The sequence below is a fragment of the Sander lucioperca genome, chromosome 13 (assembly GCF_008315115.2).
Source record: "Sander lucioperca isolate FBNREF2018 chromosome 13, SLUC_FBN_1.2, whole genome shotgun sequence".
In the NCBI taxonomy this organism is placed as follows: Eukaryota; Metazoa; Chordata; class Actinopteri; order Perciformes; family Percidae; genus Sander; species Sander lucioperca.
Genome location: NC_050185.1, coordinates 14,176,521 through 14,195,426, shown reverse-complemented (window position 1 = coordinate 14,195,426; position 18,906 = coordinate 14,176,521). Strand labels below are relative to the sequence as shown.

Here is an 18,906-nt window from a genome sequence, read left to right as displayed (position 1 = left end):
CATCATGAAAATCATACTTTGCTGTAGATTACTTTGTTGGATTCAAAAACTTAAAATTGCAGACTTTAGTTTGTGATCATGTTGTAATCCTACAATAAAATAAAATTGAAAATTGAAATAAAATAGATTAAAATGACTGTGTACCCTTTACAATAATGCCACAACAATGTCTAACAGTAAAAGGGGTGGTTCAAAATTTTGGACAGTACTAACTGGAGCAAAGTAAAATTCCACCACTGCTGAGAAACTAGTCCCTCAAAATGTAATGCGATCATTGAGATGCAAGGGTAGTTTTATTTCTAACATTCTATCAACAGACATTTACATCAATAGTCTGGCGTTATAATTTATTTGCCTCGGGTGTACTGTGGAGTGGGTAAGACTGATTTTAATGGCAGGCTAGCAGTTACTGTTGACTTGCGCTAGCCTAGCACCAGCGAACTCTGCAACTGGAAGGACTGGATGAAAAGTGTTAAACTGTCTCCACTGATAAATACCACACTGGATAACTTGGAAATTAGGTCCTATGTCCAAAATTCTGAAACACCCCTTTAAACTAAAACAGATTCTTTAGAATAGAAAAAAATCTGATAATCCCATGCTTTACATGACCATAGTTTATTAGAGGAAATAATATATATATTGTCCTCTGCTGCCACCCTCAGGAATGTTAGAGCAACAGTAGGCAAACTGCTTTAGCTCAGTCAACAAGAACAAATAAATGCTTTTTAAGTGATATGACTATACTCCACATATTTTATTGTACAGCTGTCAGGATTTGTGACTTGAACCCAGAAGCAGACAGTTCGAAGTTTTTACACAGTTTATTAATGAATCTGAAAATGTAGCAGAATGGACTGGTGGGGAAATTGTCTCAGGCGATAGAGCAGGTAGTGGATAGAGGCAGAGAAAACGAGGCATGCAGGACTGGTGATGGCGGGTGGAGAGTGGCGTCAGCAGGCAGGTTGAGAGACCGTAGAACAGAGTGGTTTTCCTTCAAAGCACAAAAACGAGCATTCAGGTTTGCAGGCAAAAAACAGCAGGTTACAAAAAGGTTCAGAGACAGATACTAGCTGGACGTTCACCTTCGTGACTAGACTTACCTATCCGGCACCGAACAGAGGGCAGCCACACCTGCACTGATTAGCCACGGCAAACAGGTGTGTAATTAGAGATTGCCTGGAGCTGCGCGCCATCCCGGCAGCGGCCGGTCACACCCTGCACTGTGAGAGAGGAGAAAAAGAGCGAGCAGAGGAGAGGGAGAGGAAAAGAGAGAGAAGACTCCAGAAAACCCCCGCTTGTCACTTCCCCACTAGTGTAGTCGTGACAACACTACAGCCATATGTATAAATAATAAATAAATAGTAAAATAACACCCAAGTGCATATTGGGGATTTTCTTTCGGCTTCTCAAACAAACAGCAAAGGAGATCAGTGCCTCAGGAACGTTAGAGAAACAGTAGGCAAACTGGTTAAGCCCAGTCAACAAGAACAAATGAATGCTTTATAAATGCTATAACTATACTCTAGTTCACATATGCAAACATATAATATGTAGAAATAATAATAAATAAAAACTAAAATAACACCCAATGTGAATACTATTTTCTTTAGGCTACTCAAACAAACAGCAAAGGAGATCCATGCTTAATTAGTGTTGCCTGACCTTTTTTACTGATTGGGTGATTAAAGTTCAAATCTATTGGCTGTGAAAACCGGGAGTTGGTTATCAAAACGCCACCAGGTGTCTAATAAGCATCTGGTGGCGTTTATTAAACGCCTGGTGACGCCAAGAACGGCGTTCAAAACGCCGTGAGAATTGTGACGAATTATGACCCTTTTGGCTTTTCACAGCTCTCCGGCTGTATAGACCAACTCAACTGTTTTCCTTTGCAGAGTTTCACAAGTGCTCCCTGCAGCCCCAACGCACACTGTTAATAGGCGCTTGCATGGAAGAGTCAACGGAGGTCTCCACTTGTTCCTGTTTAACCAAAACCCGCTAACTCTCAGCCCTACATCTGACGGAGCGATCAGCTCAACATGGCAAGGGCTTTGGGGCTGTTTGCGAGTTGTTTGTTGTTTGTTCTCTCCTCCGGTGTGGAAGGGAAGCGCAGCAGTGAGAGAGTTTACTATGTGGGGATCATCGAGGTCTTTTGGGATTACGCACCAAGTGGAAAAAACCTTCTTAACTGGCAAGACGTCGAAAATGACGAGTGAGTTGTGATACAGTCAAGTTATTTGTAAATTATGTTACTTGTAGCCAATTTAGACATGTGCTGCGTGTGTGTGTGTGTGTGTGTGTGTGTGTGCGTGCGTGTGGTCACCTGCGCACCTGTGTGTATTGTGACCCCCCCATATGTATTCTGCAGTTAAAATGTATATGGATAGTCAAACCATAAATAATGGACAGGTACCTGATCTTTTCATGTAAAACAGCTTAATAACGTTGATGCATTATCACACACTTGCACAATGCTGGAATCACCTGACTTACTCTATCAGCGGTCAATTTACCCAACAGTCAGTAACCATGGCAAAATACAAGTGCAGCAAAAGCATTGTTTGTACTCAACCAAGCTATATTAGCATACATTGGACAATAATTCTTATTCTCGCCAGATGTCATTGTCAATTTTTTTCATTCTATTTTACTGAATATTGAGTCCATAGTCAGATAACTTCTACTAATAAAACTGCTTCCAGTTAGTGGCTCTCAAACACTGCCCAATGGGGGGGAAAAAAAGTAATAGCCATTGTAAAAAACAATATGTGGTGTGTTTAAGTATAACCGTAATGCAGTTTGAATGCCATTTCAATATAACCTAGCGATGATTGTCTCAAATCTCATCAATACTGAAATAAGCACGCATACAATAGTTGAAAATAGGCTTGTGTTGCACCCACATTAGCACTAAATAGCTCTGACCAGGTGTTCAATGGAACCCCCATCATCACACTGTCAGCAAGGTTGTCAGTACGACCCATTTGTGAATCAAGTAAACATAATACTTTTCATCCTCCCTGTTGCTTTAGTTATGGCCTGGATATACAGAAGTAAAACTGTGTTTGCCACATCTCCAGTGACACGTTATTAGCCCAGAGAAACATGTAATCATAATAATGGCAAGGCTAATTGTTAAAACGCAGCAACCAGATGCAATTTGTTCTGTGGCATCACCCTCTTTGCTTCTTTTTATTCTGGTTATACTTCTACTTTTTGTATTAATTTCATACAGTTGTATAGTTGGCTACTGTCATACAGTCTTTATCTTGGCAGTAATAAGGCTGCTGCACTGTTGTCATGGTGTTTGAAAAAGAAAAAAGTAATAATAATAATAATAATAATAATAATAATAATAATAATAATCCATCCATCTTCATCCGCTTATCCGGTATCGGGTCGCGGGTGTAGCAGCTCCAGCAGGGGATATAGGGAATAATAATAATAATAATAATAATAATAATAATAATAATAATAATAATAATAATAACTTTATTTATATAGCACCTTTTAAAAACAGAGTTTACAAAGTGATTTAACAGACAATATATTGGATGTTCTCCCACTTGTATTTATAGGCTAGACCAGGGATCTTCAACAGGGGGTCCACGACCCCTAGGGGGTCCTCAGAGTCAAGGTAGGGGGGCCTCCAAAGTATTAATTTTTGAAAGTTTTTTCTAAAATTAAAAGGTCTTAGCATGAATCCAACATGTTATTAGCAAATATAAATCTGCTTACTGGCCTATAGGTAAGGTAGTCACTAAGGTAGCCATCCACAGATACAGTATATCCTAAGGATCACTGTACCACATATGTTTAACATAAAAACATGATTTATAAAACCATGCAACAATTATTAGGCTATTTTAATAGCTTAGTATTCTATGCAAAAAAGGTATAGGCTTAGGCTGCCCTACACGTTATTGTATATGCAACTTCATTTTATACAATATATGTAGTAGGGGGTCCCTGTTCCGTCTCTCTTTCAGTTAAGGGGTCATTGGTTTAAAAAAACATTGAAGACCCCTGGGCTAGACTGCCCTACAAAGGCAAAAGACCTTAACTCGCCTCGTTTCGAGTGTGAAACTGAGAAAAATGACTTTAAAGTTATCTTAATGTCCTGACAATTGAGTTATAGGTATAATATTGTAATTTTCACATTTTGTAGTGTATACCTGTATTAATCTATTGACAAAAAAATTTTGAACTCAAATTTGACCTTTGACCCTTTTTAGGAAGTTACTGTATTCTACCTTAGCATTGCCCACAAAATGACAATCGGTCAAACCAAGGCAAAAGACCTTAACTTCTATTTTATAGCACAATGTTATGATAACAATAACTTTTACTTTAAATGTAAGCAATATTAATCCTATTAGACTCACTATGATAAAAATGGCTTCACATTTATCATCATCATATACATTTTTTCTGTATTTCATACTCATACTAGTACCACACAGGCAGTCGCATGATTGATTCACACACTCTCTCTGACAGACGTCAGAATTAAGCATGAGAGTGTTTTGATGTTTTAATGCATATAAAGCATGTTCTTCTGTTTGGATATGAGGCACTAATTTAGACTCATTGCAAGAATGATGACGTGAACATAAAGATGCCGTCATTCACGTGCATATTAAGTAGCCACGTTGGTTTGTTTTGTTCTTATAATACATCCATAGATGCTCTGTAGAGAGGATGGTTAGTTTAGCCAGCAGTTAAGTTCACAAGAATTTGTCCAAATTTCAAAATTCGCTATTTAGAGTAGAGCTGTGTTTGTGTAAACAGCACGGTGGACGAGAGTGGACTGTGCCCAGACAGAGATTGAAATATATCGCTTCCTACATGTGTATGCCTGTAGACAGGTGAGTGGGTATTAATACGCATTTACTTTTAGGTTTTATTGTAGCCTATACAGTAATGAGCGTAGCGGTATCTTTCCCAGTTTTGTGTGTGTGTGTGTGTGTGTGTGTGTGTGTGTGTGTGTGTGTGTGTGTGTGTGTGTGTGTGTGTGTGTGTGTGTGTGTGTGTGTGTGTGTGTGTGTGTGTGTGTGTGTGTGTTTCTGCCTTGGCTTCTCTACGGCTTTTGAAGTTATGGCAAAGACAACACACAATTTTCTCCCCAAAACAATAAAATTGACCCAAGATATTTGTCTACATGATAAAGCAGATCTTTAATGTTCCAAAAATGACAATAACTCATTTTCGACCAAAATTGAGTTACGGTCTTTTCGCTTTGCACGGCAGTATAGACCACAAGTATCTTTATTCTACTGCTCTGATTTGTTAAACCATTTACACTTATTCATGCTTCTTCTTTTTTCAAAATACCTATGTAACATAATAAGGATATAAAATTGCAAGTCACTGTGCAATCCTGTACTGTATAATACGACAATAACCTGACCGTGACCTTAAGAAATGGCAAATAGATCAGGTCTCTTTCTCTTCTGCCTCCTACACACTCTCTCTTCCTTCTGTTTCACCACTTCTCTGTCTCCACTCCTATCTCAGGCATGCATCTGTGTTCCTGGGAAGAGGACCCCACCGTATTGGCCGTGTTTATAAGAAGGCCATGTTCCGACAGTACACGGATGCTACGTACAGCCGCCTGGCCTCCCGACCCGTCTGGTTGGGCTTCCTGGGGCCCATACTGCGAGCTGAGGTTGATGAAACTATTGTGGTCCATCTGAAGAACTTTGCGACCAGAAACTACTCTATGCATCCTCATGGAGTTTTCTATGAGAAGAATACAGAGGGTATAGTGCTACATAATACATATATGTGTATGTAGAGACACACAGACTGTATATTCACGCACAGAAAAACGTGCAAAATCAATTATATCCCTCAGACGGAAAGGAACACTTGTTCATACAAAATGATACCTAGTTGCTGTAATAATAAGTAGACTGCTAATATTTTAAAATAGAATGAATGCTGAATGATTACCTACATGGATTTTCTTCCACAATGAACAGCAGTTTGTGCAATAATGTGTTACAAAAACAACGTATCAGGGTTCAAGAATGAAATGAATGAGATATCCAAGGAGTAAGCCTGCATGATCACAAAGGTGCTGTTTTTTTCAGGCCATGGGTTATTTCTCCTCCAAAAAATATATAGTTTTTTTAAGAATACAATGCTGTACGGGAGATATTATCAAGAGATTTGCCTCATTGGACAGTTTGAGCATTACTTCAGATCAGCCGGGCAATTTGACTGCACAGGCTCATTGATGGAACATTGACATTGCATATTCTGTCAAATAGATGTAATCTGTGGCTTTGTGTAATACTACTCTGAAAGTATAACATCTTGGCATGTTTTGTCCCTCTGCTTCAGTGCCCCCCATCCTACACATCTGGGGAGATGCATCCTGTCTCTGGAATTTCAAGAGGCGAGATGTACAGGAAGCAAAACTGAAACTAAAACTTAGTTTTCCTTCTTAAAACAGATTATGACTGATGTCCTGCTTAATTTATTTAAGGGATTTACATCAATCTGTCAATTAGTAAGATAGAATATTTCTGTTAAGTAACCAACTAGTTTTTTTTTTCATAAACGGCAGATTATGAACAGTAAGTGAGGGATATGTGGGGAGGAAGACGAAGTAGAGGGGAGTGGTGTCAACACATCAAGACATAAAACTGATAAAGTCAGCTAATTCTTTGTGTGATGAGTGCAGTAGCGGAGTGGCAATCGGGAGAGTCGGGACTTTTCCCAGTGGGCCTGTAGTGTTTCGAGGCCGCAAGGGCCGGTCTGATAATAGTTATACATTGCAAGTTCTTAGAAACACCATCCGGCGGCCTGGTGTGCGGCTGCTGGTCAAACTATGCAGCCTCTGCTCAACCCGTACGGCGGGCCGCAGCAGCCTCTTATGTCAATACAAACACAGGCTAATCAGAAAGCACTAACGAAGTGCAGGTCACAACCATGTCTACGATTTTCAGAAATATAGGGGGATCAGTGAGCGGCCCCTCCCCAAATGGCATAGCCCTGGTCGGCCTATGACGTAAAGCCATCAAACACCTCTTTTTTTTCCTTGTCACGTTTGGAACTGATTAGGTGTAATTTACACCTAATCAGTTTAAAACTTGCACCCTCCACTCGCCTTGTCTGGAACCTGTAAGGTAGGTCAGTGTCTTTCCTTTTCTCAATTTGGCCGGCTGTGGCATAAGTTAGCTTGGCAGTCAGTTTCAATGCACTACTTCCGTTGGGCTAGTGTGGATCGTGTTGCTGTGCTGTGGGTTGTTCATTCATTCACCGGACCATCCGAACCCCACCTTGAGTTGGGAAACCTCCATTGAAGAATGTGCTTATTAAACCTATTGATGAATCATTGATTTCATGCAATTCTACTGCACTTATAAGTTCAAGACCATAGCATTGTTTTTTACTGACACAATGTGAAAGGCTCAACTGCTCTCTGAACTTAAGAAGAAACAGAATGATCTCAACATAAACATCTTGTATTTGTCTAACAGGGGCACTCTATCCAGATGGGACATCAAACAAGCTGAAGGGGGATGACTCTGTTCCTCCGGGAGGCAAATACACCTACCGCTGGGAGGTCAGACCAGAATATGCCCCCACGGATGACGATGCCAACTGCCTGACCTGGATCTACCACTCTCATTGGGAAGCCCCCAGGGACATCGCCTCAGGACTTATCGGGGCTCTGCTCACCTGCAAAAAAGGTATAAAGATATGTGACTACAAGCTATTTAATCTTACTGATTTTACATTAGAAGACATTTCTCACAATGTGTATTTATATGGTATGTTGGGTTACATCTCAGTATGCATTATTTGGATGCCAAATCAAATGTTTATGTCCCCTAATCATAGTTACAGTCACCAAGGGCTTCTTCACACCCATGCTCAAAAAGTCAATTACACCAACACTCTAGCATAAGCCCTTAATGACTACAATGAAACGTCCACGGGGAGAATTACTCCACACTCCGACCTACCATGCATCCAACAAATGCTGACATGGTGGGAAAACAAAGATTAAATCATCTTTTATCTGTTGGGAATTGGTAAGGGTACAGATTCAATTATTGGCAATTTATCAAAGATGTTTTATCAATATTAATAAAGTTATGAATATATGTATTCATAACTTTACCAAATTGACAAACAATCAAAATGGGGTACCACCCTGGATAGAGTTTAGATTCTCGGCCCAAGCCCGAGCCCGACCGGACCTCGGGTCGGGCATAATCAGAAATATTATAAAAAAATATATATATATATATATATATATATATATATATATATATATATATATATATATATATATATATATATATATATATATATATAAAAGTAACAAATGTGTACAAAAGTTAGGCTGCAGTTACAAAATGCAGCACGTGTCATGCGCGGAGTCTCCTCCTCTCGCACGCATCACCGGGAGCTTGAAGATGTAAAGAAAAAAAGAAACGGGAGAATTAACTTTGAGCAAGTGTGGAGGAAAGTCGGAGGTATGGCAGTTTAAACAAGTCGTGGGCAGTGACAACAATATGTTGTTCATCATTGTTTCTTTTTTTTTTTATGTTTCTTCATTCAGATCCACTTGCGATCCGTTCCATTCTAAACAAGCAGCGCAGTTTACATACTTTGTCCTTGTTGTATTATTCTAAACAGATTTCTGTAGTTCAAACAACTCTGAATTGTAGTTGAGAACGTCAGTTATAACGGCCCACGTATTAAAAAATTGTCGGGTTTAAATCGGGCTCGGGCTCATAATTACAGTTAATGTGTCGGGCCGGGCCGGTCTCGGACGCAACATGCTTGGGCAGGTTCGGGCTTGATTTTTTGGGCCGATCTAAGCTCTACCCTGGACTCAGGGACCAATAACTGAACTGTGGAAGCAGTCTCATAGGTGGGGTTCTCTTTGACAATACAGATCTTAATTAATTTGATTAATTTATTTCGTGTGTGTGTGTGTGTGTGTGTGTGTGTGTGTGTGTGTGTGTGTGTGTGTGTGTGTCACGTGGTTAAGATGGCGGATGAAGCACCGCCGGATGTGAGGCTTCTTTGTAGTTCAGTACAAAGACATCAAAAATGGCCAGCTGTTTAAAAATGGCGCGTTATGTGTGTTCGTTAGTGTGTAAAAGAGGAGAGAAAGCACATTTAGAGAAGGAAAAACGACACTTTGGATCTTGATTTCCGATATTGATCAAGCCTCTCGTCCACTCAGGACTTCACCCTAACTTGTCGTTATGGTAGAGCCCTGAGAAGTTGTCTGAACGAGGGGATGTTTATTATCCAGCTTTTGGTGGGATGCGTGCTCAGAGTATTTATAGCTGTCACCCGGTACAGTCCCCTGGTGCGTTCAGGTTCCTCCAGCTAATGGGAAGAATCGGAGTTCTTGAAGGTGTGAACTACACATCTGTGGTTTTTAAGACTTTTGGACATTTTGGAGTCAGGGCTCTTAGACTTTCCACCATTTCGAACCCTCTTTCACGTGGAGGTGTGAAATTTAGGATGCTACAGTCGCATGGAGGCCTCATCCTTTGTTTGAGAAGGGCTTCAGGCCTGTGGCCTCTCTACTGTGGCTTCCTTTGTTCCCGAGGCCACATGCTCCAAGGCTTTGTCCACAGGATAGTGTTCAACCACACTGCTAGGTCCCAACACTGTGCTTGAATGAATATATATATATGTATGTATGTGTGTGTGTGTGTGTGTGTGTATATATATATATATATATATATATATATATATATATATATATATATATATATATATATATATATATATATATATATATATATATATATATATATATAATTATATATATATATATAATTATATATAATTTTATTTATTTATCCATCCATCCTCCATGTTTCTCCTATGTCTCATCTTTCTCTGTGAGCGCAGGAATCTTAAAGGAGACAAACGATCCAGTCCAGGGTCAGACAGAGACAGTGTCTGTTGTAGAGTCAGTTCGAAATGATGTGGACCAGGATGTCTTCCTGATGTTCAACGTGGTGGATGAAAACGAGAGTTGGTACGTGGAGGACAACATTCAGAACTGCATTGATCCAGCTGGAGTCAACCAGGAAGACCCGGACTTTAAGGAGTCAAACCTAATGCATGGTGAGAGAGATTGTTTGGTGCTAAAATGACTGCACACGCATTAAGTTGGTTGACTTTTTGTTTTTTTACCACATCTAAAAATGTTGATCTCTATTTTCTTTCTAAGTTCTTTAATTTACTTTATGTGAGTTACTTGTCACTACAAATGACTTATTTCTAAGTATATAAAAGAAGGTTTAAAAGCTACGTTTTTTTTCTCTTTGGCCTGTCCTCTAACCCCTGTCTGTGTTTTTCTATGTGTGACAGCTATTAATGGCTACATGTTTGGTAACCTGCCCGGAATTGAGTTATGCCAGCACCGTGCAGTATCCTGGCATTTGTTTGGCATTGGTAACGAGGTGGACATTCATACTGCCTTTTTCCATGGGAATACACTGCTGGACCGTGGCCACCGCACCGACGTCCTCAGCCTGTTCCCAGCCACGTTCGCTACAGCTAAGATGGTCCCGAAAGCATCAGGAAAGTGGTTGCTGACCTGCCAGGTTAATGACCACTTACAGGGTAGGCCACCTGATCTTTACACCTCTGTGTGACCTCTGACCTCTCTGCTCTGGTTGTTCAGAGTTGCTGACAGGGGGAATGCATTTTTGTGAGGTACACCTCTGTTATTTTGTCAAAGCATGATGTTACAAGTCTTCGAACAGCAGAACAGCAGAGCACACCAGGATTTTTATGTTAAGGCTGTCCAAAGTCCTTTGAACATAGAACTGAATGAGCCATACTTGCTCAAAATATTATGAATATTGCTTACAGTTGTGAAATACCTTTCCTCTGTATCTTATCAGGCTTTCCATGATAGCTTATTTGTATCTCTGTGGTTTTCAAAGAAACATCCACAAATATTTACTGTACAAATCACACCGCTGGTACTTTAAGTCCTGTGTCTCTCAGGGTCTGGTGTGCAAAAGAAAGAGATAATGAAGTTGAAAGTGTTAACTGGAACCTGAAATATCTTCTCTTTTTTTTTTATTGGCTGAGATTAAAGCTGACCCTTTCGACTTGTCAGGTTGATTTTCAGCCATTGAGATTTCCAGATGCTCTGAAGGTCCAGTTTCACCACAAGCTTTTACATTGTACATGTGAATTGTGGGCCACATAATGTTTGTGTGTGTCTCTATTTATCTTTTTCAGCTGGAATGCAGGCCTTTTATGAAGTGAAGTCTTGCGGCAGTGAGGCCGGCTCTACAGTGATGACCGGCGTTGTGAGGAATTACTACCTGGCAGCAAAGAAAGTCCTGTGGGGCTATGGTCCCTCAGGAAGGGATCTGATTAATAATGTATCCCTCACTGAGCCTGACAGGTGGGCATACACCTTATCAAATTAGGAGTGACATACTGTTGCATCCAACCTAATAATGGCAACAGCGATGGTAGCCCAATGTAATTTAAAACTCTACTGACGTTTGTACCAAACACACAGCAAACTGGACCCACCAGTTATTAGGGGTCATGTCCATTTAGCTTGTTTTATTGCTCAGAGTTGTTGAAACCTTGACTGCTTTTGTCCAAATGTAGCCAAAGAGGACGTCATTTGTACTTAATATAGTTGTTACCAAACCTGTACAGTTATATAGACTCCTGTTGTCATGTTTCAAATGTTCCTAGGATCCTTAGATTAGCATTTTTTAACAAACTGAAAACTGAAAAAAAATGTCTTATTTTTTGTGAGGACAGAGGCTAACATGACTATATGACACAACTAGAACCAATCTATATAATAAAATCTTAAGATATCAATCAAATGTATCCAAACAAGGAATACAGAATGATCCCTGTGTTTTATAGTCAGGCGAAAATATATTAGATGGACATTTTTTTTTGCATTTAAAAAGTACAACCTCAGTAGTTTTGGAGAAGGAAGTATGCCAGCTAACTGACTCTGTATCACTATTTTATCAAGGGGTAAACTATTCTTGAAGTCTTGAAACCTCTGAACAAAGTTGCCTGTCTGTGTGTATGGACCCTGGACAGGGCTGATTATTTCTGAGGTGGTCCGGCCTGTGGTGAGGAAGTTTTGTGGTGTCTAGACTAGACGGTGTGGATAGAGATGCAGTGATTCAGTTGCTATTGTTGCGTCTTTGTTATTGTTCCCTGACCTGACACATTAAACCCCTCTGACTGGCCAGCTTTTTGCTCTGTTCCCTTTTATTGTTAGTAAAAAAATCCACACTGCTGCTCACTTACAGTATCTTGCTTTTCCTATTCTTTCTCCCACCCCTTCCTCTCATAGTGCATCAGAGGTTTATTTTGGGAGAGATGGTGGAAGGATCGGAGGTGACTACATGAAAGTGATATACGAAGAGTACACAGATAATACCTTCACCACCACAAAGCCACCAACACCTGATACTCAACACTTAGGAATATTAGGTCAGGACTACCTTTTTTGCAAAGTTCCAGATTTGGCAAAAATGTCCCTCTTTTGTATCTTATTTACTGGTACACTGGTGTCTTGTCTTATACTTATGTTCTCTCAACACCTCTTGTCTGGTTACAATGTTCTCCTGTATTTGTCCAGGTCCAGTCCTGAGGGCAGAGGAGGGAGACACTCTCAGAGTGACATTCATGAATAAAGCTGATAGAAACTACAGCATCCAGCCTCATGGCCTGAACTATGATAAACACTTCCAAGGAAGCAGCTATGAAGATGGTGAGGAAGTAGACAGTTGCATTGCCACAGATAGTAGCTGCACAGCCAAGAAAAACTTCAATAGTTATGACATCTTTAAAATTGATTGATTTGAGTGGTAATAAGGGGAGATAATTTATTAAACTGTGTTATATAAACAGGAGCTATAGCTGATGGTTAACAGTTCAGATTGACAGAGGCATACATTTGCATGAATATTGCTTCAAGACTGAAAACAACATCCCTCTCTGAGCCTCTGGGGTTGGCTAGACTAATGAATTAGATAATTTGAAAAAAAGATCCAAAGCACAAATGCTAATTGGTCACTGAAAAACATTTTAGATAGATGGGTATAGGTATTTATCGTCCCGTGGGGGAAATTGGTTTTCACAGTCTGTTACATACACATGGCAATATGCACGGAAAAATATATCAACAGATAACATAAAGACAAGTTTGTGAACACAGAAACAAGCACATTTACAATAATGACAACAGATTTATACAAGGTCAGTGAGATGGTTTGTTTAGCAGTATTATGGCATAAGGGACAAAACTTCTGCCAAAGTGAGTCCTTCAGCGTTGTAAAGTGTGGATAATATTTTCTTTTCTGTATGAATTCATGCTAAAAGGTTTAGCATGAAGGGGTGAAAATATCTGCACACCTTCAAAAAAAATACTTAATCACTCAGCAGCTAAAAAAAAAATCTAATTCATGGACTGTGTTGCAATGCAATTGTGTTTGATGTGTCATAGGCATAGAGTTTGACTGCAAAAGCCTATTTCAAACAAAAAGTTTTATGTGTGCAAAACTGTAGGCGTTGACAAGCCAGGCTCTCACGTTGGTCCAGGAGAGAAGTTCACCTATACCTGGCAGGTGACAGAAGGTCCATCTTCATCTGATACTGCCTGTATCCCCTATTTATACTACTCCGCCACTGATCCCGCCAAGGACACTAACTCTGGGTTAGTGGGACCTCTGCTCGTGTGCAAGAAGGGAACGCTGGGAGAGAACGGAACCCAGGTGCTGCTTTATTATCCATTCACACACACTTTCTCTCACAGATAAATGCAGGAAATTCTCTCATTTAGGACACTTTAACCAGTAAATGTTTGTTTTACCCTTGCTAAATTACTTTATTAAATCATTGATACATTTTCTTCTGGTCGGTTAATCGAACAATGGTCTCAGCATTATTGGGAATTGATAAGATTAAATTATCGTTGTCAGGAAAATGGGCCATTGCAGGAAAGATGAGAACAAAACACACTGTGCTGAATACAATATAGCAAGTTAATTGTAACAACAAAACAGTTACATATTTGATAGGCAAGCTTTGGCATTTGCATTTAAAACAGTGTAATACATTTTTTACAACAGTTTTTATCCTGTTAACTGCAACTGCAAGGTACTGTGTGTGCATTGTTTTACAGAAGGGTCTGGATAAGGAGTTCTTCCTTCTGTTTTCTGTCATGGATGAAAACATGAGCTGGTATTTGGAGGAGAATATTGAGAAGTTCAGCAGCAACGAGACAGATCTAGAGAGCAATTTGATGCACGGTATCAATCATCATTGTGTAGTTCTACCTTACTGAGTGTGTTTAAATATTATTTGATAGATACTGATAGGAGCCCACATACCATCAGTATCATATTTTGAGGGCCATTTGTGGTATTTCTTTAGTATTTTCTTCTTCTCTCTCTGTAAATCTTTCCTTTCATTTCAGCTGTAAACGGACGCATGTATGGGAACCTTCAGGGAGTGGAGATGTGTGCCGGGGACAAAGTTATGTGGTACACCTTTGGGCTAGGTACAGAGGTGGACATCCATGGTATTTATTTCGAGGGGAACACCTTCAAGACGCAGAGCACAACACGTGACACTCTTAGCCTGTTCCCTCACACCACTGCTACTGTCTTCATGGAGCCAAACACTCCTGGTTAGTCATATCACACACACACACACACACACACACACACACACACACACACACACACACACACACACACACACACACACACACACACACAGCGCTGCCACTTGAAAACCACATCCCTTTCCTCGCACACATTGTCAGCATTCATCCATCTTCAGATTTTGTTTGAAAGACATGTTTGTTCTTTACAAGCATGCTTAGATAACCTTGTGTGAATGCTTTCCTGTGACATGTACACTGATCCCAACACTTGACAACAGGAAACATCAATAACTATAATACAAACAGGAAATGTCAAAACGATCTACAGTATTGTGGGATTCAAGTCATTCAAATGTAGATCAGAAACAGTCAGATGTATCCTCTATACCACATCCTGTTATGTTAAACTGTATTTACATTATTTCTCTTGAACGTGACAGTAAAGTATGAGGTCAGTGATTTTTTTTAAACTGACATTTTAGAAATTTATAAACCATACCTACGTGCATCTAATTAAAAACTTGGGTGGGAGGAACCCCTTGGACATATCTCATGTCAGGATACTGTCTGCACCTAGGGTAAAGCCACAAACATATCAAGTCACGTGTCCAAATCCGTAACCTCTTTTTATTTCCCTTGTCAGGTGTGTATGAGATAAGCTGCAGAGTAACAGACCACTACTCAGCTGGCATGAGGCAGCAGTACAGAGTGAACCTGTGCCCACAACACAAATTGAAGCCCACTAACACAGAACGGCCAACCAAGATTGTGCAGTATTTTATTAGTGCTGAAGAAATAGAGTGGGACTTCTCACCTGAGAGAGACTGGGAGCTGGAGAAACACCACACCACATTAGAGGACAGGTGTGTGAGCAAGATAATTGTAGGATGATGTCTTTCAGTGTTGGAGCCTGTGATTAGTGGCATAACTTATTACTGTTTGTTAATGGAAGCAAATTGATATATGTCTCCCAGTCCAGGTAATATATTTGTTGGGAAAGGAAAAAACAGAATTGGCTCGCGCTATAAGAAAGTGGTGTATAGAGAATACACCAATGACCACTTCAGAGTTCAGAAGAAACGACAGCCCAACCAACAACACTTGGAAATTATAGGTAAGCTTAGCTGCTCTTTATGCCGTTTATTTTTTACCAAGAAGCGACCGAAGAAGACACAGGTTTTCTTTTCTCCTGCAGGTCCAATAATCAAAGCAGAGGTAGGAGAGCAGATTGTGATCACATTCAAGAACAAAGCCAGCCGGCCATACTCAATTAGCGCACATGGAGTGAGGGCCAGCGGCGCACACATTCCTGTCAAACCTGGTGAGAATCAAATTTGAAAAAAAAATCCTAAATTGTATGCTGTTGCATTCTAACAAAAGGATCGAGCTACGAAATACTGGCCTTTTCTCCGAAGTAGTGGGATTGATATGCGTTTGTTTTCTGTTCTCTTGCCTCAAGGCCACATTATGGAGATGACGTGGGATGTTCTTGAAAGCTCTGGTCCAGGGGTCTCAGATCCTAACTGCATCTCTTACGCCTACTATTCCAATGTTGACTTCATTAAGGTGCATATTCCCTGTATACATAACAGTCACATGGACGCACATGAATCACAGTGTTTAGGATGAGTTGATGTGTAGATGTTTGTGACATGCTTGTGTTCATTTCTTTATGTTCAGGATCTGTACAGTGGTCTTCTGGGGCCTCTGGTGATATGCAGGCCCGGGACCCTGCAGCACGGCGAGGGGCCCGACAGACAGAGGAGTGACGTGGAAAAGGAGTTTGCTCTGCTCTTTATGGTGCATGATGAAAACCAGTCCTGGTACTTGGACGACAACATCAGAACGTATCTTGGCGTCGACCCGCATTCCTTCATTCCAGATGAAGGCTTTAAGGAGAGTAACTTAATGCACGGTAAGAGATAAGAAGAGAGTGGAGCGTGAGGCATAGAGAGTAAAACTATCTTATTCATGAAAAAATGTAAGTCTTCTGAGATTTATTGATCCTCGAGAGAAAAGTGGTGTCATCCCATCAGGAAAAGCATTGGGATGGGATTGAACATAAAAATGGAAGATAGTAATGTATGCAGAATACAGTGTAGAACTGACAATAAAACCATTGATACTTTTATACTTTAATTTCATTGTCCACAAGGGGAAATATAGAACACACACAGACTCAAATGTAGGATAAGTCAAATATAACAAAATGCATGAAACATATGATAAAAAAACAGTGCTAACAATAAAAAGGTGATTAAATCCACCATGCAAACTCACATAAAATTATACTGTTCCTCCTCATTTCACAGAAATGGAAATAATAAATAAAAGGTTAACTAAAATACCCGTAAATCCAAAATTACAATTGGCCTTTGATACGTGACTTAAAGACCCTGTACCTTTTTTTTTTTTTTTTTTTTTTTTATTTTTTTTTTTACGTTGTCATCAGAAGAAGTCCCACTGGTGTCTGCGTGCTTCTATCTGATTCTATGTATGATTGTTTTAGTGTGTGGTCATTTCTATGTGTGAATTTGTCTATTGAAGGGATCAATGGTAAACTGTACGGTAACCTCCATGGACTGGTGATGATGCAAGGCCAGAAAGTTGACTGGTATCTACTGGGCATGGGCAGCGAAGTGGACATGCACACTGTTCATTTCCATGCTGAAACTTTTACCTACAAGGTAAGTCTCACCATCACAACCAAGGCTTATTATTATCATTCATAATTAAAACAGTACCAGGCAAATTATTTATGTACAAATAATACAGACCTTACAAATTCCCCATTCTTACATATTCACACAGTGTACTGTAGAACTGGTCTGTTTGAATTGAATCAAATAACGAAATTCAAATCGGGTGTTGTCCTTGGCATGAAAACTTCAACAATGCCTGCACAGAACGTTTCGCTGCTCAGTTTATGTACTTTGTGCTTATTTTCCCCTCTGTTGTATTGTGTGTGCTCTGTGTGTGTATCAGACGGACCTTGTGCACCGTGCAGATGTCTTTGATCTTTTCCCCGGGACTTTCCAGACTGTGGAGATGGTTGCCGGGAACCCAGGGACTTGGTTGCTCCACTGTCATGTGAATGACCACATTCATGCTGGCATGGAGACCACTTTCACCATCCAAGGTGTGTATGCATATGTTGTGTTCGTGCATGTCAATGATATGTGTGTCTGTCTCACACATGCATGTGCGTTAACATAATTTCAGTATGTACATATGAATATGAACATCTATTTGTCTGACATCCCACTTTTATTTATGTTCTGTTCCTAATATATATATATGTTGTCTGTATAATATATATTGTTTGTATATCTGGAGTTTGTAACAATAATAATTTCCACCTGGGATTATTAAAGTAAAAAGAAAAATAACAAGATGTCCATGGTTGTAAAATATTTTATCATTTACTTATAATGTCCCTCCCCTCCTGTCTTTAACTCTTCTTTTTCTCTCACTTTGTTGTCTTTCCAGCTGCAGCACCAGGAACTCCATAAAGACGCTGCTGCTCTCGCTGGCACTTGGTCTTATGGCTGTAGGTGGACTGCACTAATGAAGGGACTGGGGTGTGTGTAACCATAACTGTGGTTATTAATGCACTTGAAAAAATTCAGGGACAGAATCAGTGTTTCATGTATTTTCGACATTATGTAGTAAAAACCAAGAAATGATCAGACACAATATATCAAGGGCTGTACAATCACGTATAAAGAGTTTTTTTTTTTATTTATTAGGACTAAAAGAAGAATTGTATATATGTGGATTATTTCTATTTTCAGTCATGTGTTTAAAGTTTTGCAAATCATTGCTTTACCAAACATTTGATTCCATTTATGAAAGTGCAATAAATACATTTATTCAACTGTGCTGTTGTACTATTTTTCTTTCATGTGCTAGCATCACTTACAACCACAAGGTGGCGTTTACATCTCAGACAACTAAATCCTGTCTTGAAAATCTGTGACATCCTATATGATTTAAAATATCAGAATATCACGAAATGTTTTTGATCTGGCGCAGGAAGTAAACACTGATCTAGTGGTGAGTTGTTTTTGATGTGTGTGTTTTGCAATGAGTCTGTCAATAAGAGGGTAGACACCATTGCTAACAGTCCATCAGATAGGCTAATGTTGATACTCAAACAGACGGATTGATTGGTTAATCTAAGATTGATAGCTCATGCCCCATCATCATGAATGGTTTAACAAACTGCAGATTAAATGCAA

General features: G+C 39.7%; 1 protein-coding gene across 1 annotated transcript; it reads left to right on the top strand.

Moving 5' to 3' along the window:
• The first annotated feature begins 1,874 nt into the window (after nucleotides 1-1,874).
• LOC116064881 (ferroxidase HEPHL1-like) lies at nucleotides 1,875-18,547 on the top strand. Its single transcript, XM_031320237.2, has 19 exons — nucleotides 1,875-2,212; nucleotides 5,518-5,762; nucleotides 7,491-7,703; nucleotides 9,898-10,116; nucleotides 10,363-10,617; nucleotides 11,248-11,416; nucleotides 12,347-12,486; nucleotides 12,635-12,766; nucleotides 13,564-13,769; nucleotides 14,180-14,306; nucleotides 14,474-14,686; nucleotides 15,309-15,528; nucleotides 15,640-15,779; nucleotides 15,861-15,986; nucleotides 16,125-16,231; nucleotides 16,346-16,580; nucleotides 17,213-17,352; nucleotides 17,651-17,804; nucleotides 18,155-18,547. The coding sequence occupies exons 1-19, from the start codon at nucleotides 2,040-2,042 to the stop codon at nucleotides 18,175-18,177; spliced, it is 3,237 nt and encodes a 1,078-aa protein (XP_031176097.1). The 5' UTR covers nucleotides 1,875-2,039; the 3' UTR covers nucleotides 18,178-18,547.
• The last annotated feature ends 359 nt before the right edge of the window (nucleotides 18,548-18,906 follow it).

What these genes read in the sequence shown, in the direction of transcription:
- LOC116064881 (XM_031320237.2), top strand. Translation starts at nt 2,040, where the DNA reads ATGGCAAGGGCTTTGGGGCTGTTTGCGAGTTGTTTGTTGTTTGTTCTC. An exon ending in GGTTAATGACCACTTACAGG is followed by an intron (nt 10,618 to 11,247) that starts GTAGGCCACCTG and finishes TATCTTTTTCAG; the next exon opens with CTGGAATGCAGGCCTTTTAT. An exon ending in CATGGAGCCAAACACTCCTG is followed by an intron (nt 14,687 to 15,308) that starts GTTAGTCATATC and finishes TTCCCTTGTCAG; the next exon opens with GTGTGTATGAGATAAGCTGC.